The sequence below is a fragment of the Eucalyptus grandis genome, chromosome 6 (genome assembly GCF_016545825.1).
Source record: "Eucalyptus grandis isolate ANBG69807.140 chromosome 6, ASM1654582v1, whole genome shotgun sequence".
Lineage (NCBI taxonomy): Eukaryota > Viridiplantae > Streptophyta > Magnoliopsida > Myrtales > Myrtaceae > Eucalyptus > Eucalyptus grandis.
In genome coordinates this window covers 37,282,564-37,307,836 of record NC_052617.1, presented here as the reverse complement: position 1 = coordinate 37,307,836, position 25,273 = coordinate 37,282,564, and the positions used below count along the sequence as shown (strand labels likewise).

Below are 25,273 nucleotides of genomic sequence, written 5' to 3'. Positions count from 1 at the left end.
TTATATCAATTGAAATAATTAGTCAATAGAAATGTTATCGTTATCGATAGTAATTTATATTTATATATTTCCCAAATTATTCAATTTTTGCAAAACAAGCGGATCCCAAAGCATATTTAGAACACTCCTCACCTCAATTTAGGATAGCTTCATGCTGCACTTACAAAATATCAAAAACTCTTATCCTATACATGTTGAAGGATCCAGTTATCACATTGTCGTAATGTCCTAGTCGTCTTATGGGTCATATCACCTTAACTAGAGACACTTGGCATCATGAATGCTTAACATTACTTTCTCCTTGCTTCTTCGATCCATTGAGAATTTGTTCTTAATGGAAACTTAAAAGTGGTATCGAGATTCTACAGCTTGTGTTAGAAGATATGTTTGTATCAATATTCTTTCTTTGTTATTTTAGGATTAGAAAGATAGGAAAAGATACAAGAATATTAAATTTCCTTTTATTGATTCTTTCTTTGTAATTAAATACATTACATTGTACAGAGTTTACAATCAATCGAGAAAAAACAATTTTCCTCTACAACTTCTGTTTTCCCACGAACCCAGAAAAGCTTCTTCTTCTTTATTCCCTTTTGTGACATGGTATTAGAGCTGCAGATGGTTCTGACCTAAATTTCTTGCTTCCGCTCCGATCACCTCGCAAGGAACTTCAATCTCCATAAAGTGTTGCCATAGGAATCAAAGTCTTGATTGCCTGAGAAAGGAACATCATCTGCAAAGGAGTTACCAAAGGAATCAATTTCCTATTAACCATGACCAAATCACAAGACCCTACCTCAATTCCAGTCGATCAATCCATAGGAGAGGCATCGCTGCAAACAATGGGTGACCAGGATTCATCCGTAGTGATACCTACATCAGAACAACAAAGCTAGATCCAAACTCAACCTCAACACGCACAGTGGCAGCTTCAGGCTCAAGCCAATATGGGGCAACCCTTCGCGGGCTACCCTTACTAATGGATGTCGCATCCATGGTACCATAGGCCGATTCCCAGTGCATCATCGCCTGGCTACCAGAGCAACGTGCGAGCCGATGGAGGTCTACCAGCCAACGAAGGGGCAAACCCAACCATCGGCCCGAAGCAGACGGGATTGGGTATGGGAACGAATCCCTACCGGGTTTTCACAATGCGAGTCACAGATTTGGGTTGAGCGGTTCGGGTCAGGGCACAAATCCCTACCAGAACCCTGCACCCGATTTTTTTCCATATCAAATCCTCGCTACTAGTGGCCGGCCGGAACCCGGCGACCCTCTCCACACAACAAACGGCGACGGACTAGAGTTAAAGATCATCAATCAGCAGCTAATAGGTGTTGATAACTATTTGAGTTGGTCTCGCGAATTTTGGCAAGCACTAGTAACAAATGATAAAGAAGTTTTCATCGATGGAATCGGGAATGGAACGTTCCCGATTCCATCCGACGAGCGAATGGCACGGCTTTTGAGGCGATGCAACCAATTGGTCAAAACTTAGATTGGCAACTGCATCGCACCCGAAGTCGTGACCAGGCTTCTCCGACGGAGGATGATTCGAAGAAAATGTGGAAAAACATACAAGAGATGTATGAAAAACTCGATCAGGTTAAAAAAAATTTCACTCACACAATAGATCTCAGATCTGAAACAGGGAAATATGATCATAGCGACGGTATACAACAAGCTTTCGACTCTGTGGAACGAATTGGAGGCAGCCGAAGAAAAGTTCGACTGGCTCAATCACATCCAGCAACGGTATAAGAAAATGCGAGAAAGAGAGAAGGCGATGAGGTTTCTCCTCATCCTCAACAAAACGTACCTATCGTTTCGATCTCAAATACTAACCATGGAATCCATGCCAAGTTTCGGCCGAACCTATAAACTCACCATACAAGAGGAGAGCCAACAGAGATCGGCGGACCATGGCAAAGGAGGAGACGGAATGGCCCTGGCGGCAAGGAGCCAGATCCGCCCCTCAAAGAACACAGGGAGAGGAAGAGAGGCGGATCTAGGGTTCGGTGAAAACCCTAGATCGTTTATAAGGAAGACGGCAAACGGTGGAAATTATTTCCAGCAATCGGATGACCATCATCTCTTCCTGGGAGCAACAGGATCCGATGGTCCACGCAACTTCAACCTTGTTGGATCGGATGGCTCAAGATCAGCGCACTTCCATGGGCCAAATGGGCCTATTTCGCACGGAAATTCCTTTGTCGGATCATATGGTCCGTATGGGCCTATTTCGGCCCAAGCTCTTCAACCCACAACTAGGCCTTCATCCGGTGCAAAAATTAATGGGCCAAAAGAGAAAGGTAAAATGTATTGTGATTATTGTAAACACTCATACCATACAATTGAAAACTGTTGGAAATTGCATGGAAAATCAAGAGAAAAAGAAAAAGGGAAATTTTCTTCAATCTTTCAGGTGTCGGGCCAACCCATAGGAAAATCAATTACCCATGAGCAATATCACGAGCTGATAAAAGCATTAAAGAAATTGGATGCTACAAATAAGGGTGGAAGTTTCACAAGTACATCTTATTGTTTAATGAACTAAATATCGAAGAATGCATGGATTATTGATTCAAGTGCTAGTGACCACATAGTTTGTGATAAAGCTTTCCTTTCCAACATTACTAAATTATCTTTCCCCACATCAATACAACTTCCGAATGGAAACACCACTAAGGTCACCATTACTGGCACTGTGAACCTTAGTTCCCTCATCACCCTTCGAAATGTGCTTTATGTTCTTGATTTTCAATTCAATCTAATCTCAGTCGCCCGAGCTTGTGAAGAAAATTCATACCAAATTCTTTTTATTCTGATAAATGTTTCTTTCAGGCCCTTTCGACTGGCAAACTGATGGGCTTGGGTAGAGTCAATCAAGGGCTATATTTTTGGATGGAATTTCCACATCTTTCAAAATTACCTCCTGTTGAATTCAATAAATCATTGTGTAATACTACTACCAGTTATATGAATTTTCTTAATTATAAAAGATTGGGTCACAGTGCATCCTTTCCTTGTCCTGCATGTCACATTTGTCCACTAGCAAAACAAACACGTTCTCCTTTCCAAAATAATACTTCTCGAACAGATGACATTTTTTCTTTAATTCATGCTGATTTTGGGGGCCTTATCATACTTTGAATCATGATGGGTCTCGGTTCTTTCTTACAATCGTAGATGATTACTCTTGTGCAACATGGATATTTCTCATGCAATCCAAAAATCAGGTCTTTTCCCATCTAAAGACTTTCCTTTCCTTATCCAAGACCCAATTTAAAAAAACAATCCGTCGAATATGCACTGATAATGGGAGAGAGTTTTTCAATGTTGAGTGTGCCTCTCTCTTTTCTCTACATGGAATCTTGCATGAGAGTTCATGCACATATATACCACAGCAAAATGGAGTTGTTAAAAGAAAACATTGTCATCTCTTAGAAGTAGCACGAGCACTTAAATTCCAAGTTTCTATTCCTGAATTTTTTTTTGGGAGATTATGTGGTCACAACAACATATCTAATCAATTGCATGCCATCACGCATTCTAAAAGGGAAGGCACCTTTCGAGTTATTATATTGGAAGAAACCGGATCTGAGTCATCTTAGAATCTTTGGGTGTCTATGTTATGTGACTACAATGGGGCATAGAGATAAGATGGCACCTCGGGCTAGACAATGCATATTCATGGGTTATCCAACCCTATAAAAGGGATATCGGCTTTATGCACCATCTATAGGAGATTTCTTTGTAAGTAGGGATGTTGTCTTTCATGAAGATATTTTTCTTTCTCAAATTCCACTCTCTTATCTGAAGAAGAGAAGACAGGGAATAGGCAATTCTTATTGGAAGAGGATTTATCTTCTGACGAAACATTCATTATTACTTCTTCTCCAAGACCAGCTGGTGTATTGTCTAATATACCTCCTCCTATTGAGAATGTTATCGAAGACTCCATTGAAACGGGTCTTGTAGAAGAGACAGCACAATTGAGGAATCTTTCAGAAGAAAGCATTAGGGAAGAATCATCCTTGACACAACAAGAGCCCACGAGACGATCTAGTCGGGCTACTCATCCACCCACTTGGACGAAAGATTATATCTATGGTTCTTCAAAATCGTCAGGTACCTGCTATCCTTTCTCGTCTTATATTTCATTCAATAGGTTATCTCCAAAACATCTATGTTGTATAAGTCATATTTCTGAAGAACAAGAGCCTTCTAATTATAACGAGGCAAAGAATGATCCTTGTTGGCAAAAGGCCATGGAGTCTGAATTACGTGCCTTGATGGAGAATCATACTTGGGATGTTGTGTCACTACCTGCACATCGCAAGCCAATTGGATGTAAATGGATATACAAGATCAAATACAAAGCAGATGGCTCTGTCGAAAGGTATAAAGGCCGGTTGGTAGCAAAATGATTCACATAGCGGGAATGTTTCAACTATCATGAAACTTTTCCACTTGTAGCGAGGATGTCATAGTTCGTACTTTTTTATCTGTTGCTGCTTTTCATGACTGGACACTGCATCAAATGGATGTCCATAATGCCTTCTTACGTGGTGATCTAGACAAAGAGATATACATGGAGCTTCCACTAGGATTACAGAGACAAGGGGAGTCTATGGTATGTCGTCTCCGCAAATCTCTTTATGGACTAAAGCAAGCCTCTCAATAATGGTATATTAAGTTCACCAATGCACTTATGGCTGCTGGGTTCAAATAGTCCAAATATGACTATACTTTATTCACCTAGACAAAAGGTATGTCATCTATTTATTTGATGATATATGTTGATAACATATTCATTATGGGAAATGATGATTCCGCTATGAAGAAACTTAAGGGGTATTTGCATTCAACTTTTCATATCAAAGACCTAGGGCCACCTAAGCATTTTCTTAGAATTGAGATAGCTCGTTTAGATTAGGGAATCTCACTAAGTCAGCAAAATTCATAATGGAGATCATATTAGAAGCAAGACTATCGGGTTGTAGACCATCAGTCGTTCCTATCAAGCATAATGCCAAATTGACTTCTATCAACTATGATACTGGCATATCTTCTTCTTCTGATGATCCATTGTTGAAGGATCCCTCGGGATATCAGAGACTCGTAGGGAAACTGATATATCTCACCATGACTAGGCCAAACATCTGCTATGCGGTACAGACCCTTAGTCAATTTATGCATAGTCTGAAACAATCTCACATGAATGCTGCTTTGAAGATTGTGAGATACTTGAAGACATGTCCAGGCTTAGGATACTTCTTTCTCGAAAGTGTAACATGGAAATGATAGCCTACTGCGATGCAGACTTTGCCACATGTCCTATGAGTAGGAGATCTATCATTGGCTTCTGTATCAAATTCGGGGAGTCATTACTTTCATGGAAGACAAAGAAGCAGTCTACCGTATCCTTATCTTCAGCTGAAGCCAAATATCGATCTATGGCCAAGACTGTTTGTGAGATTGTCTGGTTAAGGGGTTTGCTTCTAGATCTTAGGGCACAAGTTAAAGGACCGACTTTACTCTTCTATGACAACGACTCAACACTCAAACTTGCAGCAAATCATGTACTACATAAGAGAACAAAGCATATAGAAATCGATTGTCACTTTACTCAAGAAAAGATTCAAGAATGAGTTGTTGAGACAAAAGGTGTTAGAATCTCGGAGTAGCCCGCGAATATATTCACTAAACCTCTTTGTCAAAGACAACACACATATCTTCTGAATAAGCTAGGTGTCTTAGACATATACAAGCCAGCAGCTTGAGAAAGAGTGTTGGAAGATATGTTTGTATCAATATTCTTTCTTTGTTATTTTAGGATTAGAAAGATAGAAAAGATACAAGAATATTCAATTTCCTTTTATTGATTCTTTCTTTGTAATTAAATACATTACATTGTACAGAGTTTACAATCAATAGAGAAAAAATAATTTTCCTCTACAACTTCTGTTTTCCCACGAAGCCAGAAAAGCTTCTTCTTCTTTATTCCCTTTTGTGACAGCTTGAAGTATTTTCACGTGTCATCATTTTGCAAATGAATTCCACTGACGAAATAACATTTTAACCACGCTTTTGAAAATTGGGTTTTTAAGGGCGCTGTAGATATAGGGAGAAACATTCAACCAAAAAAAGAAAGATATAGGGAGAAACTTATAAAGGTCCTCAGGCTACATTATGGTCAATGTGTCCTCTATTCGTTTAGAATGATTCGAGTAGCACAAGTTTGTACAGAGTTCTCTTTGAAATAAGGGAGTAATCAAAAAGGAAATTTCGAGATTATTAGTAAATCAAATCAATTGATGTGAGGATATCTCATGAAGAAGTTATTTTATTCCCCTCAACACATATATCCGTCTTCTAAGGCACAAATTACGTCCCCATCGGCCGAAAGAAAACACGACCGAGCAATACAGGACATCACCCGACTCGATCTTCTTTAAATCGGTCTCTATCTTCCATGAATGCGCACACCAATTATAAAATGACACGAGAGGAATTCGCACCATCTTCGGGCCATTAGCAAGCAGACTTGTCTGAACTTATTAAATTGGTAAAATTCAAATTTCCAGGGCGACTCACGGACCCAATCTAGATCTTCAGAAGATGGCCGTGGATCATGTGAGTTTCATCAGGTGTGTACGTGTTACCTCTGCTTCCTCATTTATAACCCCTCCTTCCCTCTCGCTCCCTCCCCGCCCCCCGGTATATAACGTCACCCCCACCTCGTCCTTTAACGCATCACCCCAGCGCGCAATAACCCCCCTTTTCCTCAGTTTCCTCGATCTCTGTACTGCAGGAAGAACGAGAGCCGGATCGAATGACGAAGATCTTTCCATTCGGAGCCCACGTTGCTTTCACCGTTCTCCTCCTATTGTCGGCGGCGGTGTTGGGTTGCGACGGGCTTCGGATGAATCCTCATCCTTGTAAGTGCATTTATCAATGCTCTCCTTCAGTTCTAGTTTATACCTTCGTGACGTACACGGTTTAGATGAATGAAGCTTGTCCTTTCAGCACGAACCCCACGACCATGTCTCACCCAAGTTTTAGCATGTTGTTCAAGTGCCCCTTTCTTAGATCGAAATCGCAATGCGTTTCGTTTTCTGACGACGTCGCAATCGCCCCATTTATAAAGCGGTCTCACCATTTCTTTCTTAATTCAATTCGATGTAGCGAGCTCCCGGGGACAGGCGGACATCAATGGAGACCGTATCGATGACATCTTAAAGGTGCATTATCTACATAAACACCAGGTCTTAATTTGAAATTTCATTAGACAAATGGCGTTTTGGCGCGGAATCTTACAGAGCTGCTGATGTTCGACGTCTGTTGGTGCAGGAAAAGAGGAAGGGAGAAACCGGGGCAGAGCTGTTCCCGACTGGGTCGAGCTTGCCGGACTGCTCGCACGCATGCGGGCCGTGCGTGCCGTGCAAGAGGGTGATAGTGAGCTACAAGTGCTCGATCGAGTCGTGCCCGGTGGTCTACCGGTGCATGTGCAAGGGCAAGTATTACCACGTCCCTTCCCATTGATCAAGGGCTAGGGCGGGAGGCATCGAGACAATCGAAGTTCCATGTCCCCTTTCTTTTTTCTCGGGTTCGGATAGTTCCGGCTCCGTTCGATTCGCTAAGAATTGCTCTCGTAATCGACTCAAGAAAACGTGTGCCCATGTAAATTACTTGGAGCGAGCTTTTTACCATCTTTTTTCCCAATGAGAAAACCCCCATTCTAAATTGCGTTCGGTTTTGGTTTTGATGGGCCTCCATTATCCTAGGCCACCACCTCCTTTTTCCAATGTCGCTTGGGCCTTTCCGCTTGGTGGTTTGGTTTAGTAGCGCACTCTTCTGCTGTTCTTTGCGTGCGCGTTTTCTCTAGCCACTCACTGAGAAGAGAAGGGCGGGCACGTGATTAGAAAAACGGACATAAGGAGCAGTGCGTTAATCTGTTGGTGATGTTTTCTTTTTGGGGAAGAATTCTAAGAAAGAAAAATTTCCTAAAACCACATCTATCGCCATTCATCGGGAGAGTTGTTCGACGTGACTTATAACGAAAACATATTGTAGTGGAAGAAAAAAAGAAAGACACAAACGTCACGCCCTATAATATTTACCCTCGTGAAATTGCCCTTGCGCATGTATTATTTGCACCTTCATGTGGACACGTAACCCTTTTTCTCTACCAACCATGTTAATCAGGCATGTCAAGCTTGGGATTTCAGTTCCATCAATGGTGAATGATAGACCTGCAAAGTCATCAAACTCCATAAATCTATTGCCTTTTTTACGAATGTCAAAATCAATTAGATTTGTCTAAACCGAAAGTTGAGATCAAACCCATTTACATTTGAAATCAAATCGCTTTTGTTGAATTTACAGGTCTTCGGAACCGTACCTACCTTTATGAATAGGAACTCCTCGACGAAGTCAAAACATTTTCCTTGGCCATAAAACCTCTTCATCAGAGAATTTTCCAAATTAAAATATGCAAAGTAGAAATTGAGTTTAACAATTGATCTCTTTCCTTCTCTCCCTCTCGAAGAGACCAAAACTTTTGAAAAATTACAAAACCCGACGAGAACATGAGCAGCCAAGAATATGATTGAAAACGATGTTTGTCGAGCAATTTTTTGAATTTCGATGACACGTGATTTCAATCAAGAGCTTAATCATTGCTTTCCGTTCGATCCACGGACCCCCGTTCCCGTTCCTCGGATGATTTTCCTTCCCTCGGAGCCAACCGCGGCTCGCCACGTCGACAACGGAGCGTGTTTCATCCGGTTCACGCAACGACGCGACGGGCGCCCTTGGCCGCCCGATCTCCCACGTGGCGCGCGAACAGCGCGATGGCCTGGCCCCGGTTCCTGCATCATTGAGTGTCCCATCGGAGATCTCCACCTCCCTCCATTATGGGCACGAGCGACGCTGGGATTCGCCCACGTGTCGGGCGCCCCTGGCCTTGGACACGCGTCGGTATCGTGGACGGGGGGAACTGTGCGGCTGATCTAGATGCCGTCGGACTAGCTGGCGCTGGATGAACGGCCGGGGGGTAGGAGGGGAGATCTCCGGCCTCCAATTGGAAAGAGGATAAATTTCTAAGGAGGCCGTCAAAATCAAAGTGGAAAATAATAATAACAAAAAAATAGAGAGAGAGAGAGAGTCAAAGAGAAAATTAAGAAAGCATACGTGATTCTTTTATATGAAAATCATTCCTCCTAGTGGGTACTAAAAAAATTGATATTTTTGTGAATTTTTTTGAATTTATCATGACTAGTCAATCTAAATGTGTCTGAATTGAATTTTTTTGCTTTGAACATTTTGCTCAACCAAATTTTTTGCGATTCACACACTCTTAGCTTTATTTTACTCAAGATATATGATATTTTCACGACATAAATATCGACACGTAGACTAATATTTTAATTTATTTCATATTTTTCTGGTATAATGGGAAAGTGCAAATTCAATAAAATCCTAAACGAGCGGCCTGTCAACGCAACAAAAATGAATTTGATGATTATCTTATATGTATTAAGCTGGACCACTCAATTAACTCACTTTTCATTCCTTTAAAAAAATTTAAAAAATAAGGATTAAATTTTATGGCAAAATTGAAAGGATTCACTTATTCAATACAAAGAATAACTAACCTCACTCGTTCCACAATAAATGACTATCTTTTTTATCTTTTTAGATAACTCAAAATCAATCCTTTTTTTTTTTTTTTGGACATATTATCTAACTGTGCATTGTCTGCAACACATGCTCCCTCTGAGAAAAAAATAATGATTTAAGGATGTCAACAGATTATACAATAGTAAAAGGAATATGCCCAATTCTCTAGTAATGTATAAAATTATATCGCTACATATGCCTTACAAATTGCAAAAGACAAAAGGCCGTCTATGTAGGTCTTGTAGAGATAAGGACGATGTTTTAGAAACAAGGTAAATTATACAGCTGCAATTTCTTTCTTAATTATAAAGCAGCCCCTCTACTTTGACGAATTTGCGAGTATGATGAAGTCGCACATTCGTTACGCTCGAAAAACTCATCACTTGATTAAATGGGAACAAAATAATTCTCAGTTTGACCCCGGACCAAGTGGAAATTGGCTTCAAAGGGAGGGTGCGGTCCAATCGTCAGAAGTCCTTTGGCATCGAATTCGGTTTTGATTCCAACTTCTCTCCTTTTCCGCCCGCCGTGCCTTGCCACGGAGGTTCTTATCCAGTCCGAATGCTCGAGTTGGGTTGAATTATTCTACGTTTCACTTTTCTTCTCATTTCTCTTTGTTTGGTCTGCCTTGGTGATTATTCCAGGCACGCGAAAAATTAAGTCATTCACACCAAGTTCAAAGGACTTCCAAAATCATTTTTTTCTCAAACGTGGGTCCTCCTAGGTTGATCTTATTAAACTCGCGATTGAATTTTCCATGATTGTCATACATTGAGTGTCAAAAGGGCGTCGCGTCGGCTCACCTATATATTGCATAATGTCTTTATAGAGGTAAGTCAAGTCGAGTGATCCAAAAAGTTCAAACTCTGTTTTTACCCTATAGCCTTACCCAATAGAATTGCACCATGTCAACGCTAAATATCCGATTGATTAAAGACCTATGAGCAAGGGCGGATAGAGATGTTGGGGCTGGACATATCGTTTCGATCATTTTTGTTTGGTGCAGCACTCAGTTCACTAAATTCAATAAATCAAGTGATCATGCAAGGGTCTAATGATGTAATTTATTTTGGCGAATCGGATTCGCATGAACCCAGTTCCTATGATGCTAATTCGACCCTCTAAGGGAGGGGCGAGGTTAGAAAGGTGGAGAAATTCTCTCCATTCCCTCCGGCAATTCAAGTGAAAACTTATACTTATGATGATCACTCAAATATTTGAAATCTAATCTCCATCGTAAGAAATGTCTATTTTAAATTTTATTGTGTAGTTGCTGCATCTATTGGACATGCTAATGTTATTACTAGACTAATTTCTCATGCGATTCTAGTGAATCCTTAAAGAAGAAAAATTAAACCTTGCACAAATATAAATGAAGACTAGCGTTGAGACATATATTGTTTCGTTGTGTTTTATGAAATACTAATTCGTTTTAGGAATAATTATTTTTTAAAAATGGTTGGGATAGTGGTCATTCATCACCACCTTCCGGTTCATTCTTGTACCAGGGGAATATCCTCTTTCTTGCTTTGGAAACACTGCATGCCTAGATTTTTCCATAGGAAAACCCAATGGGATGTTACTTTATTGCGAATCGATTCTCCCTCGTCGTCACATACATTCCATTAATGATCGCTCCGTAGACTTCCAAAAGCCATATAGAACTCGAGCGCTGGTGGCCCCTTCCGTAAAGTGATGACCGGGGCTGTGAAAGGAGAAAACGACCCCTTTGCGTTTCTAACGTTATGTCTGGTCTAATCCAAATCACTATTGGTGGTCCCGACGGAAATTGTTCGTTCGGTCATCAGCTTAATAGATAAGCGTTGATTCAATCCTAAACTTTTTCATTTTGTCAATTTAGTCATAAAACTTTATTTAAAATCCAATGTAATTTTTCCAATCAAATTTCGCTAGAAATCGCTGACGCGGTGGTGTACCACGTAAGACACCCCAGCGATGATTGAATCACTATGCCAACGATTTCTAATAAAAATTAACTTAAATGACTATATTTGAATTTTACAAAAAGGTTTAGGACTAAATTTATAAAATTGATAAATTTATGACTTGAATTTGAATTCGTATGATATGTTTAGAATTGAGTGAATAATTTTTCCTTGATCTTGAGGTCTTCTTTTGCTTAAATCCATCGGTACTTGGTTTTACTGTGGTCAAGCGTGGACTTGGAGTAAGATTGTGACTCAACCTTTTGATTGATAATGTCTCTTAACTATGTTTTCCCTCCATCACTAGCTTTTGATTTTTTAGGAAGAAACAGGAGATTCATTGCTAATCTTTTCTTAAAGTTAGAGATGTGAAGAAATTTGAAATTTTTGGTGGGTCCTAGGTTTATGGACGACCATGCACAACTTTAAAAAATTGCCGGGATTTCTAAAGGTTAGGGATTGGGCCCCGCCAACTCCCTCTTTATCTCTCCATAAATTGATGAAGTACTTCAATCAACCATAATTAAGTTGACGAGCACATTTTCCTATCATTTGTGGGATTTTGTGTCCTCTTTAGTTATCAATTCTTGATTGCAATTAGCATGGTCTTCACTACCTCAAATTTCAATTTTATTGCCCGTCCTTTTACTTTTATGGTGATCTTTGCAACACCCACATGATTCATGCATGTCGGTCGATATCAATTGACATTTATACTTGCATTAACGTTCAAGCCAAAAGTTAAGTGTTAAACTCTTAAGTCAGGTTGATTGTTGCTCGCCAGACATGCTCAGCTTGTGACAAGAGCCATGCCCCTCCCCCCCCTACAAATGGCTTAGGCCGATCGAGTTTCTCCATATGTGATACCTTTCCAAGCTTCCCCGGTTACTATTCAAGGTCGATGTGGACTCAGTTAATCGTTAGTTTAAGTCGATAATATCATGGGAAATGAATACATCTCTAGTTTTGGCATTGCAAATATCTTAAAAATTAATACGAAAAGCAACCGGCAAGCGCATGGGCGAACTAGTTCTCTTTCTAGTAAGCACTCATTAATAAAAGCACACTCATCCATAGCAGAATGTGGCCGGCAATAAGAAGCAATCTCGAAAGACCATCAATTGAAGGTCGTTTAACTGTACTCGAAAAATCTCGAGAGGGGAAAGCATTTTTTTAAGGCGATCCCATCTTAAAAAAATAAGGCACGGTACGGTTCTTGCTATTACTTTATATCTATTCCCTCGCATCCAATGACCGGGGAAGCACTCATTAATTAATAATAATGACCCCAATTTAGTAAGCTCCCGATACCATTTACGTATAAATTATTGGGGTATTATCATCGTCACGTCTGAAGTTTATAATTTCGGGAGACCGATTCCTCGGTACGCACTCGCATGCATCCATGATCCATGTCTCCACAGAACATGTCGGTCCTTTCGTTTAAAAAGCTCTTGATCTGTTCTTCCAGAAAGATTCGTGCACGGTGAGGTGAATTCAAAGTGCTATTGGTGGCCTTCCGTGCGTAGATTCGAGCTTGACGTAGGATCTGACGAAAGGCGTACAAATTTTAAATTAGCGTTATCGTAGAGTGATGTGACCCCTAATAAAACCCTAATCGTGGACTCATGAAACTAGAGATAAAGTAAGAAAATAAAAAATATTAAATGTATGGATGGGTTTCTTTGTATTCATGTCTAGAAATTTCTACACAACTGTATGCAGAGAAATTGGCAAATTTTAATAACCATATCCATAGTTAATCCGTAATTAATGCATAATATGGTACGTGCACTTTAATGCCGAGAGATGCAATGCTTTACAGCAATGAATTACCTGTTTCGTTTTTCCTCTCTTGGCAAAAGAGACATGTTTTCGTCCGGGCGAGGTCCCCGACAATTCATTCGTTCATTTTGAGCCGATGGTAATTGGTGAAGACGAGCCAGCTCGATCATAGGACCCGATACATGAATCCGCAGGTTTTTATTAAGAACGTCATCGATAGATGAATTTTTTTTTAATTTTGTGGGCGATGTTGGATTGTATTCGATTTACGGAAATTGTGGAGGAAAATTGATTTGTCTCTCTCATGAATGTCGTTGGACTGGAGTTATAGATTTGGCCTTTTTTTCTTATGAAAATGAAAATTTTAATGTGATTCCATAAGTAATTAAAACGGTCGCTTCAACTAAATACTAGATTTTTTAAAAAAAAAACCTTACATCTATCTCAATAAGCACCTGATCATCCCATTTTTGTACTAGAGGCACGTGGATCCTCTAGTCAACAATAAGAGTTTCTGAAACTCTAGACAACAAGAAATTCAACGAGTTTAAACAGTCGATTTTGAATAATCTAGAACACCCAAAAAGTAAAAGTCAAATAAAAGAGGAAAAATCCATTCATACTTGCAAATTCCCTTTCTTCTTTTTTTTTCTCCCGAATGAGGGCGGTATAGGTTCTAGTCAAAAAATGGCTGTGGATGTTGTCGGGCTTTAGTGGAAATAATCGAAGCGGGCCAAGAAAAAGGGGGGGGAGGAATTGAAGGTCCTGGGCGTGACGAAGGCGACAAAAGCAGGGACGTAAATGAAACAAATCGGCTTTTTTCGCGGGGCCAGACCGTGAAATCGGAGTAGTTCAGCACCTCCGGGACGCGAACGCCGAGGATACCATGGGGGGGCCGTACAAGGACAGGATCTACTGAAATCTACCGACGCGGGGGTACTGTACGCTCCGCAACCGGAATTTATCTACCGCGAAGGTAGATAAAATATAAAATAGAGCAGAATAAAAAAGAACAAACAAAATCAAAATACGGAAAAATAAATAAATAAATAAATAAATCCTTTGCGACTAATGCAATGCAAGTGGTCGCTCGCTTTCAAATTCATTTCTTCTCGTTTCGTCTCTCCATCGTCTCCCTCTCTCTATATACTTCATCAAGACTCTCTTCTTCCTCTCTCTCTCAAGACTCTTTCTCTCTCTTTCTCGGTCGTCGGAATCCAAATCCGATTTCCGGTTTCTGATCTTTGCGTCGCGCGCGGCAAAGCTTCCATTTGTCTGCGGCGACAGGGAGCCGCCGTGCCGCGGCGGAGAGGGGGAGAGAGATCCTGCGTCGCGCTCCGACATGCTCGTGCGCGGAATCGGAGGAGGAGGAAGAGGAGGTGGAGGTGGCCGCGCGACCAAATCTCTGTTCGTCAATCGCTTCGGCAGTACGTCATTCCTTTCCTTCCGCTTCCATTTCTTTTTCCTTTTTCTCTTCCTTGTTTTTCGGATTCTCCATTTCTTGTGAACTCGGCTAGCTTACTGCGTCCAAGGTATTCCTTCTGGTTAAATCTCGGGCTTTTTCTTTTTCTTTTTTCTTTTTATGTGGAAATTGGGTTTCTGGATTTACTGAATAGTGACGCTTCCGGAATTCGTGGATTGATTCAAGATAATATCGGTTGATTCGGTTTGATCAGTTGATCGCAAAAGCCGTAGGAGGCCGCCGTTTTTCCTGGTTCGTGTGTGGACTTTTTTTTTTTTTTTTTTTGGGTTGTGAATAGAATATTCTGTTCTAGTTTTATCCGTTTTTTTTTTTTTTTTGACTTTGCTGATGAGTTTCGTCGAAAGAGGTGAATGATCAGTACTTTTGTTCCTTGATTCTTTAATCTTGACGGTTCCAATTTCTGTTTTTTTTTTTTCCTTTTCCTTTTATTGTGTAAGAATTGAATGTTTTGCTGGCAGTTTGTGCCGGATCAGATTTGATCCTGATTTCAAATTTGATCTGTTTGGATTAAAATTTGGGTTCAATTTCTTCGTGGTGGATCTGAGTATTTAGCTGATCAGGTTATGGGCTTCTAGTTTTAGGCGTTAATCCAAACATATGTACTAGGATCGGAAATCTTGTTTTTGGAGGACTTGTAAAGTTCGGCATATGTTTGTTGCACTATATGCCTATTTGAGTCGTGCACTTATTGGCTTATTGTTGCGCATTTTGTCATGTCGGATTCCATATGTAACGGCTTCAGGATGTATGCGGCTTTTCGTCCTCCCTAATGGATCTTTTATTAGGATTTTGTGGGGTGTGCTTATAAACAGCAAGCACGTTCTTTATTTTCTTCAAAATAACATATTAGTTTAGAGATCTGATGTGGTTTCTTTTCCTCCAGTTGTAGTGCTGACTTTTCTTCTATCTTGCTACATTCCTCTTGCCACTGGAGTTTATGCATGATCCCATACTATAAGCCCTAGACTAATGCATCGTGTAAATTTGTCATCTTTTGTTTGGTTACGGGTGTTATTTTCTTAACTAATATATGTGTTTGGAGTTGCTTATACCCTTTTCAGATACTTTACTTTGTACTTCTGATACTTGGAATTTCATATCAAACGCCTTAACTTTTAGAAACCATGAAGTTGACATTTAAAATCATGTTGAATCCTGATATTTCAATGACTTCGACTAATTTTTTACTTGGGACAATTTTAAGTAAGTAACTTAAATAAGCTATTCCAGACAGACAATAAGACTTGGTTTAGTAGGTAGGACCCACTTTTGTCCCAACTCCATATTCGCTTGAGTTACGTAGTATCCCTCTCCCAAATTTTGTAGCAAAATGATGCATTTGGTTTTAGCGGCAATAAAACATTTTTACTGGCTGGTATATGTGCCTATACTGTTTCCTTAGATGGACAGGCGAGCTTTTATATTTTTTATTGATATCAATCCTAATGGAATATGTATGAGAGGATGTGAATAGCTTTCCTGCTTAAGATTCAGTTAGTAGGTGTAATATGTGATATATTAAATAGGTATATGTGCTAAAATAAGTAGGATGAACTGTTACGTATGTAGTAATTATGGACTTTGTGAATTGACCACGTCAGTCAATATTGATGACAGTGATTGCATACTAGGGATTCTATTGACGCTTGATTTAGTTGTACGTTGATGGATTTGCTTATAACGGTTTGTTTGGTATTACTCATAAAATTGATGTTGTATTTCGCTAGTCATTACAGATGCACTATTATTTTCTTCATGTGGAAGGAAATTGGCAATCTTTATAAACCGTTGGATTTGTTTGTTGAAACTAATAGGTGACTGAAGTTGAAGCAGCAAAATAAGTGGTTGCTGAGACATACAAGGATCAGATGTGCACTATGTGTCATGTCTGTGGTTCGGAACTATCAAAGGTATCTAATGGGAACAAGAATCACCAAAATGAAATTATCTTGAAATTGAATGTTGGGGCACACTGTAAATTCTGTGATAAGATGAAGGAACGAGATTCTATAAAGAGGGATGTCATGAGCCCTTATGAAACGCCAACAATTAGTCCAACAACTTCAATGTCAAGCTATGACAGCTCTGTCTCAAGCTGCAGTAAGTTTTCTGTGGTCTCTGTCAAGTTTGCTTCATGCGTGTTCACTTATTTGAGAAAGCCATTGATTTAGTCTTTTTGGCTAATACATAAGCACTAATTTCAATATTTTTGTTTTAGGTGAATTTTCAGTGGACCTGAACCCCACTGATAGGTATGCCTCTCCTTTCTCTTGCATGTAAAAACCTGCTACCGAGTTAATTAATTATTGAGGACTTCGAATTTCAGAATCAATCAAGAAGAAGCTAATATGCCCCGTGGTCAAGATGATTCTTTTTATAGAGCAGAGGAGCATAAGGACTCTATTTCAGAAGCAACTAGCAGTGGAGTTGGAGGATCCAATATGGCAATGGAGAACAATTTTAAAGAGTTCAACAGGGGTCATGAACATAATAGCATCAATATTGAAATTAGGCATGCTAACCATCTTCAGGAAGTAAATAATACTGGCGTTGAAAATGAAAGTAGAATTGTTAATGGAGTAACAGGCAATGGAAATTCTAGTGGTTTTCTTGATGAGATAGAGAGCAAAATTTGGGATCCTCCAGAAGCAAAAGACCCGGAGGATGACATGCAGGGTAGTATGGCTTATAATGATGATGATGATGAGGAATGTGGTGATGGCACAAGATGGGGCAGTTCAAGTTCTCTGAGTAACTTCAGAGATGAAGGTAGTGGGAGCTACAGATTTAAAGAGGAAAAGCAGAAAGCTCTGGATGAGGTGATTAATGGAAAATTTAAGGCCCTTATCACTCAACTCCTTAGATCTTTTGGTGTTGCCCCTTCCGTAGAGGGTGGTGAAAGTTGGGCGGACATAATAACTTCATTATCATGGGAAGCTGCTTCCTTTTTGAAGCCTGATGCTGTTGATGGAAACGGAATTGGTCCAGATGGCTGTGTAAAAATCAAATGCATAGCAACTGGTACGCGCGACCAGAGGTGGGTATGCTCTTCCTGTGGGACAAATGGTGCCTGCATTTTCTATTCGCTTGTTTATTCAAAGGATGTGTGAGTGTTCTGTTACTTTCTAAGTTACATTAGGTAGCTTGTTTATTTTTATGATCATCATAAAGTGTTTTCATTCAATCTGCTATGAACATGTTGGATAAACTACAGTTTTGCTGCATGTATCTTCTGCTTTATAACACATTTCCAAACTGAGACTCTAACTTGGAAAAGAATTAATTCATGCTCAAATATGTTTTCATCTTGCAATTATTTTACCATAGACTGATGTATGTTTGTGTGCATACTTGCGACTAAAATATCGTATGTTTATAATGCCGCTTTTGGTTTTGCAGTCAAGTAATTAGAGGTCTTGTTTTCAAAAAGCATGCTGCTCACAAGCACATGCCCACGAGCTATAAGAATCCAAAGTTGCTGTTGATTCGGGGTATGCTTGGACAATCATTGAGTGTTTTGTCATCATTTAATGCAATGCAGCAGGTAAAATGTCGGGATGTCTGTTACGCCCAACAATCTGTACATTAGATTTTATTGATATTTTCTGTCTTTATTGACATTCAAAGTTTACAGGAGGATTATCTCAAACCCATTGTTGAGATGATTGAAATGTGCCACCCGAATGTAATTCTAGTAGAAAAATCAGTCTCTCGTGATATTCAAGAATCTATTCTCGCAAAAGGAATGACGTTAGTCTTCGATATGAAGCTCCATCGCTTGGAGAGAATAGCTCGTTGCACTGGCTCATCAATTGTCTCAACTGATACTTTGGCAATTCAGAAGCTAAAACAATGTGAATCCTTCCGTATTGAAAAGTTTGTGGAGGAGCATGCTGGTTTTGTTGAAGGAGGGAAGAAACCGAGCAAAACTTTGATGTTTCTTGATGGCTGTCCAACAAGACTTGGTTGTACAGTAAGTCTTTTCTTTTTAGCTTTTATTTATTTATTTAATGTGATCTTTCTTTCTTCTTATATCTTTGAATTTAGTTGACAATAATGATCGGAATCAGTAATCAGAATTTCTCTTATGGTGGAAAAAACCTGCCTGGGCTCCCTTTTAACTGGAGAGTAGATCCATTCTCTGGACATGCATACATTTGGAGGTCCATGTACTTTTATTCTGATGAGTGGGACATGGAAGTTTCGTCTGCAACTTGAAATAAGCCCACATCTTATGCATACATCTTATGCATTTCGTTATATGAAATAAAACAGAGCTATGCTATTAGATACTGCCAGCCTAAATTAGTGGTGACATCTGTGTATCCAATACCAATCTGATGATAAGAACAAGAGATTTTTCTTGATCGACTTACCTGGTTGAAGTATGAAAGGTGACTTGTGACACCTACAATCTTTAGTTTAAATTATGTTTCTTGCATTAGGATGATTGACACAAGTTCATTTAGTTGTTGGTTGGCCAGATATGCTCTTATACATTAAGTTTCTTTGTGATTATGTTAAGTTGTTTTGATTAGCTTTCGAGGTAAAGATATCTGAATACTTACACAATTTATTTAGTTTGGGCACCTTTTATGGATGCAGTTTTAGAGATCATACATTCTCAACATAGGTAAGCTACGTATGCCTAGTGCTGCTTACAGAGAGGTCGTGTGCCTTTCTACTCTTGCTACATTGTAAACACTTAATGCCTTTGTGGGCAGTTTACTTTTTGCTGACTTCTTTTGTCATGTTGTGGGAGATAAATTCCTGCTTGACCTTGTACCAATTCTTTGTTGCAGATTTTGCTGAAAGGAAGTCATAGTGACGAGCTGAAAAAGATCAAGTCTATAGTGCAGTGTTCTGTTGGTGTGGCCTATCATCTGATCCTTGAGACGGCTTTCCTTGTTGATCAAAGAGCAATGTTCTCGACCATTCCTTTTGCTGGAACAGCAGATTCATCACAAAATGACCGATCATCCCCTACCTCGGTATCCAATGGTATTCATGATCCCAGTGTTCGGGAGGCTACTCCTGATCATAGCGCATGTGCAATTGATGTTCCCATTTCGAATGGATTCCATGATGGGGATTCGTGTCATGTGATGTCAGAATTAGGGGCAAGTTCACCATTTTCTTATGAGCCATATAATCCGGTTGTTTTTTCCGGATTCTCAAGCCTGTCAGCATCACTGAAGAAAGTCATAGGGGGCAAATTTCCTCTCGCTTCTTCTTATTTTGGATTTACTAGAAAGGAACCAGATGGTCATAATGAAAGTCCTGCTTCCTTGTCAGTAAGCTCAGATGCAGTGGCCATAAAAGATTGTATTGATGATGCAAAGTCACCTGATGAAGGAGAACCCCAGGCTTTATTAGCTTCCTCTGAGGTCCTTCCGGAATCGGTGGAAGATGCTCATGAAAATGACTCAATAGAAAACAAGAGTGCCATGACGACAGTTATTGATACACAGAGTATTTTAGTTCTGATGTCACGTCGTAATGCCTTTAGGGGAGTTGTGTGTGAGCAAAGCCATTTTTCTCGTATTACGTTCTACAAGAATTTTGATGTTCCCCTAGGGAAGTTTCTCCGAGATAAGATACTCAATCAGGTATATTGTAATTCTGTCTACCTGGATAGTCTGTTAAATGCTCTTTGAATTTCATCATGATCTTCTACTTCTGAGAAATTAATTAGTTTTGATTAAACAAAATATCTATAGCTTTGAATTTGAAGAGGCCATTGCCCCTCTTTTCCTATTTTGTTAAGATTAGAGTAAAGTTGCTGGGAAAATTGCATTGTTAACATGAGTCATAAGAAGTGTTCTTTTAAAATTGCACTTACAGAGGCTTCTGGTGGTGCAGGGAAGCCTGTGCACTACATGTGGTGGACTGCCAGAAGCTCATTTCTATTACTATGCACATCATAATGAGCAGTTAACCATCCAAGTGAAGCGGCTTCCAAAAGAAAAGGAATTACCAGGAGAAGGAGAAGGAAAGCTTTGGATGTGGAGTCGATGTGGTAAATGTAAACCTTTCAATGGATCTACAAGATCAACGAAAAGAGTTTTAATTTCTACTGCTGCCCGGTGCCTGTCATTTGGAAAGTTCCTTGAGCTCAGTTTTTCTCACCACTCACTGTTTGCGAGATTGGCAAGCTGTGGGCATTCTCTTCAAAGAGACTTCCTCTACTTCTTTGGGTATGCAAAACTGCCTCAGTGGTGATCCTATTCTCTTATTTGGTTGGAAAAGCATTAATTTTATACATTCTAGTATTAGATAGGTGAACAAGCGATGCCTTGGCTGGGGATAGTTAATAAGATTATGTTTTGATTATGCTGTAAAAAGTATATGCTGATGTCCTAGATGGGCTTTACCAAGCAGTTGGCAACTACACTGCAGTCTTAAGCACAATGCTATTTGCATTTGAGAGTTATCTTTTTGACTGTGTAGTGGGTTAACATGGGAGTCTAGTTCAATTTTAGTTCTGTTGCATCTTTTTTCATTTGTGTTGGTTTTCTTCTTTTAAAGTGAGAGACTGATGAGCTTGTTCATGCTGATGCAGATTAGGCCCAGTTGTTGCGATGTTCAGATATTCCCCGGTCACAACATACACCATATCAATGCCACCCCAGAAACTGGAGTTTAATAGTTCAATCAGATCAGATTGGTTTGCAAAAGAAATTGAGAAAGTACGGTATCTTACTTAACCTGTTATCATGAGTTGCTATGGTTAAGAAGGTGCATGCACTTGCGCGTACGCAGGGTTTCCAAAGCAAGTGCATGTTCACCCCAACACTGGACACTTCACTTCACTTTGGTGGTGCTTGGGCACTCTTGTTGTCCTTATTTCATATACCGACTCAAAAGTAATAATTTCACTTTCTTTTGCATTAAGGTATCCAAGAAAAGGATGCTGCTATTTGCAGAAGTTGAGTGCAACTTGAAGAAGATAGGACCCCAATTTGCAGGATCTGTTTTGCATCTAATGGATTCACCGAAGGTATTCTCTGACATTGAAGAGATGTTTAAGCAGGAAAGCCATGATTTTGAGGTTAGTCTCCTTGCTCTTCTGATATATATGCATGAGGAGCTAAACTCAAAGGTTTTCTATATATGGGCCGTTTCCTGTTATGGAAATGCTCCATAGGAAGTGTTCTAGGTTTTTCTCTTTAATGTCATAAATTTTGTTTTAGCATTTTAGACATGCCCATTTTCAGTCTTCCTATTCTTACTACTCAGCATGTCTGGATCTATAGATCATTGCTTCTGAATGTTATACTTGTTTTGTTCTTGTGGCTTGTCCTAGTTTAGGTATGTTTCCTCAATAGGACAACAGATTAGCTCCTCTTAAGCTACAAATATATGCCTGTGCTGAGTAGGTGCATTACTTCCCCTAGTCTGTCTTGCTGTTTTCTTGGATGTAGATTTATATTTTTAACATTTGTTCAAGTAGGGTGGTCCTGCATTGGTGTTGCACAGGTTACTTCTGTAGGATCATTAGAAAGAGGACACTGGTCTCTTTAGTATGTAGTACGTCTCTGCTTTCTGAGTCTCACTGGACAGTCGTCTTTCCTTTTAATTTCTTACCCTTTTTCTCTATACTATAAGAGCTGTTATCTCAGACTGACACTCTCTTTTCTTGGTGGGATCAGTTGAGCATTCGGAATGCTGTCAAGAATGAGAATCCAGACCAGAACGCTTATAATTTGCTTGTTCTGAACCGGTTGTTGTGGGAGCTTTTACTTGAATCATTCATTTGGGATAGACGTCTCCATCATCTCTCCTCTGCTGATCCTCCAAAGGTGGCTGCTGTTTCTTCTGGAAAAGCAGATCAACAACCTGAATCAACTATGGACAGTGATGCAGGTAAAGGAAATGAAGGGACAGATTTGGGAGCAAACGCCTTTTCTGTTAGAGAGATTCCAATAAAGGAACCTCCTGAGGTTGAAAGAGAATTTTCAGTCAAGGATATCCCTATTGAAAATCCCATGAGAGAACATGAGCAGGATGATTCATCCAAAGTAATCACAGCTTCTGAGGATCTTCACAGAGCAACAGCTGACAATTTAAGTTCGAGTATATCATCTGACCAGAATCTCCTTTCAAGATCGGATGTCTTATCTTACGATCACTCTGGCAAAGCAGAGAATCAATTATCTCCTGATCATTCCGATATAGATAGAACCAATCAGAAATCCATGAGTCTCCTGAAACCAGGTTCCTTTGTCAGCGTTAGGGAAAGTCAAGGTCTTACTTTGCAGAGTTCACTCTTCTCCACATGTCAAAGTGTGAATGGATGGTTCTGGAAACCGTTTACAGAGATTAAGGAGTTCTATGTAACTAAACTTCTAAGAGGCTACTCGCCACGATTTGAGTTTGTTAGTAGCCAAAATTCTGAGTACTTGGTCAAAACTCATCAGTTAATTTCCGAGGAAGGCTCAAGGCTGCGCATTCCTCTTGCAAATGATAATTATTTTGTGTCGGACTATGAGGGTGAACTTTCGAGCATCATTGCTTGTGCTTTGGCCGTGTTGAATGGTCAGTCTGCAATGACAGATCTTATTACTGATGATGGTTGTTCAGACAGTTGGGGTGCTGGTAAAGTGGCTGAGAATATGCAGAACCTGATTCGGGTATCTTCAAGCACTTCTTATTCTTCTTCAAATGGTTCGTTGGACTCGGATAGTGTTCATTCAACGAGAAGCACTTTCTCAGAAGAGTCACGGTTATCCAGCTTTGATGGGTTGGGCTTGTTGGATTCTTTGTTCCCATCGGAAAATTGTAAAGCAGAAGTATCTTTGGGAGTAACAAAGTCACTGATGAAGGGTAAATACTCAGTAGTTTGTTTGTATGCTAATGAGTTCCGTGACCTCAGGAGCTATTGTTGCCCATCCGAGGTTGATTTTATTGCTTCATTAAGCCGGTGTAGGAACTGGGATGCAAAAGGTGGAAAGAGCAAATCTGTCTTTGCTAAGACTTTGGACAATAGGTTCATTATCAAGGAAATTAAGAAGACTGAATTTGATTCCTTTGAGAAGTTTGCCCCCCATTATTTCAAGTACATGAAACTGTCATTTGAGTCTGGGAACCAGACTTGTCTTGCAAAAGTTTTAGGAATCTACCAGGTTTGTCTCTTGAACCATACCATTTCCTCTGCGTCATTTACATTGTACGTTCTTAGCATTTCCGCTTCTTATGTAGGTGACCTTAAGGCTAAATAAAAGTGGAAAAGAAGCTAGGCATGATCTGATGGTGATGGAGAACCTTACTTTTGGTCGGAATATTACTCGACAGTACGATCTGAAAGGGGCTCTACATGCTCGATTCACTTCAGCTACTGATGGAGCAGGAGATGTTCTCTTGGATCAGAATTTTGTCAATGACATGAACTCATCACCATTGTACGTGAGTAACAAAGCAAAGCATCTTCTGCAACGGGCTGTGTGGAATGATACAAGTTTTCTCAATGTAAGTAGTAAGTTGAAATATCTTCTGGTCATGTTATTATATATATCGCATCAGGAAGAAATCATTTTACATACTATATTGTGGTGATGGCACTTGCCATGGGTTTGCTGTTGAACATGCACTATTCTTTGATCTGTAGTCATAATTTTAGTGCATCTGCATAGAAATGAGATTTTAATGGCAGTTATCTTACTCCACTTTCTTTCTGTGGTACAGTTGATTAATGTGATGGACTATTCGTTGCTTGTGGTAGTCGATCAGCAGAAGCAAGAGCTTGTTTGTGGGATAATTGATTATCTTCGGCAGTATACCTGGGACAAGCAGTTGGAGACATGGGTTAAGTCCTCGCTCTATGTCCCTAAAAATCAGTTACCAACTGTCATCTCTCCAAAGGAGTATAAGAAGAGATTCAGAAAGTTCATGTCCGCACATTTCTTGTGCGTCCCAGACAATTGGTGCTCACAAGGTTCTACTGATACTTGTGAGATTTGCACCATTAATGATGACTCTTCCAAGTCGGAATCCCAATGCGTGGGGACATGAATGGATTCTGCATAGATCATGTCCATTTTGGCTCTCGTTTTCTTCTTATTTGCAGTGTAAATATGCCGTCTGCAGTGTATATGCTTCACCCCGTCATTGTGCAATTTTTAGCAAATTTCCGGGGAAAGTTTCATTTCCATAGGTTTCAGTATCCAACATGGGATAACATCTTTTTTGGTCAGTGTTGAGGTAAGTGTAAAGAGTCCAGGTTGTTGAGGCATGCTATTGTTTGGAATCAATGAAAGTCAAAAGTTGTTTACAAGCAAATTTTTGTCTGGTCGGGTACATTCTGTATCATACCTCCTGTGCTCATTTCAGAGAATAAAAGTCTACTTCATTATGCTTTACCGCATATCGGGTG

General features: G+C 39.8%; 2 protein-coding genes across 3 annotated transcripts; both read left to right on the top strand.

Moving 5' to 3' along the window:
* Nucleotides 1-6,769: 6,769 nt before the first annotated feature.
* LOC104449541 (protein EPIDERMAL PATTERNING FACTOR 2) lies at nt 6,770-7,734 on the top strand. The gene is made up of 3 exons (XM_010063724.3): nt 6,770-6,944; nt 7,192-7,247; nt 7,357-7,734. Exons 1-3 carry the CDS (start codon nt 6,839-6,841, stop codon nt 7,546-7,548), a joined length of 354 nt encoding a protein of 117 aa, XP_010062026.2. The 5' UTR covers nt 6,770-6,838; the 3' UTR covers nt 7,549-7,734.
* A 6,811-nt stretch (nt 7,735-14,545) lies between these two features.
* LOC104449538 (putative 1-phosphatidylinositol-3-phosphate 5-kinase FAB1D) lies at nt 14,546-25,252 on the top strand. Of its 2 annotated transcripts, XM_039315521.1 has the most exons (14): nt 14,546-14,845; nt 16,716-17,001; nt 17,120-17,153; nt 17,228-17,938; nt 18,301-18,445; nt 18,536-18,874; nt 19,704-20,510; nt 20,764-21,098; nt 21,464-21,590; nt 21,797-21,952; nt 22,554-23,119; nt 23,156-24,026; nt 24,103-24,369; nt 24,586-25,252. In XM_039315521.1, exons 2-14 carry the CDS (start codon nt 16,770-16,772, stop codon nt 24,910-24,912), a joined length of 4,917 nt encoding a protein of 1,638 aa, XP_039171455.1. In that variant the 5' UTR covers nt 14,546-14,845; nt 16,716-16,769; the 3' UTR covers nt 24,913-25,252. The 2 variants fall into 2 exon arrangements, with proteins under 2 accessions (XP_039171455.1, XP_010062024.2); XM_010063722.3 differs by having other exon boundaries at nt 14,547-14,845; nt 22,554-24,026.
* Nucleotides 25,253-25,273: the final 21 nt, after the last annotated feature.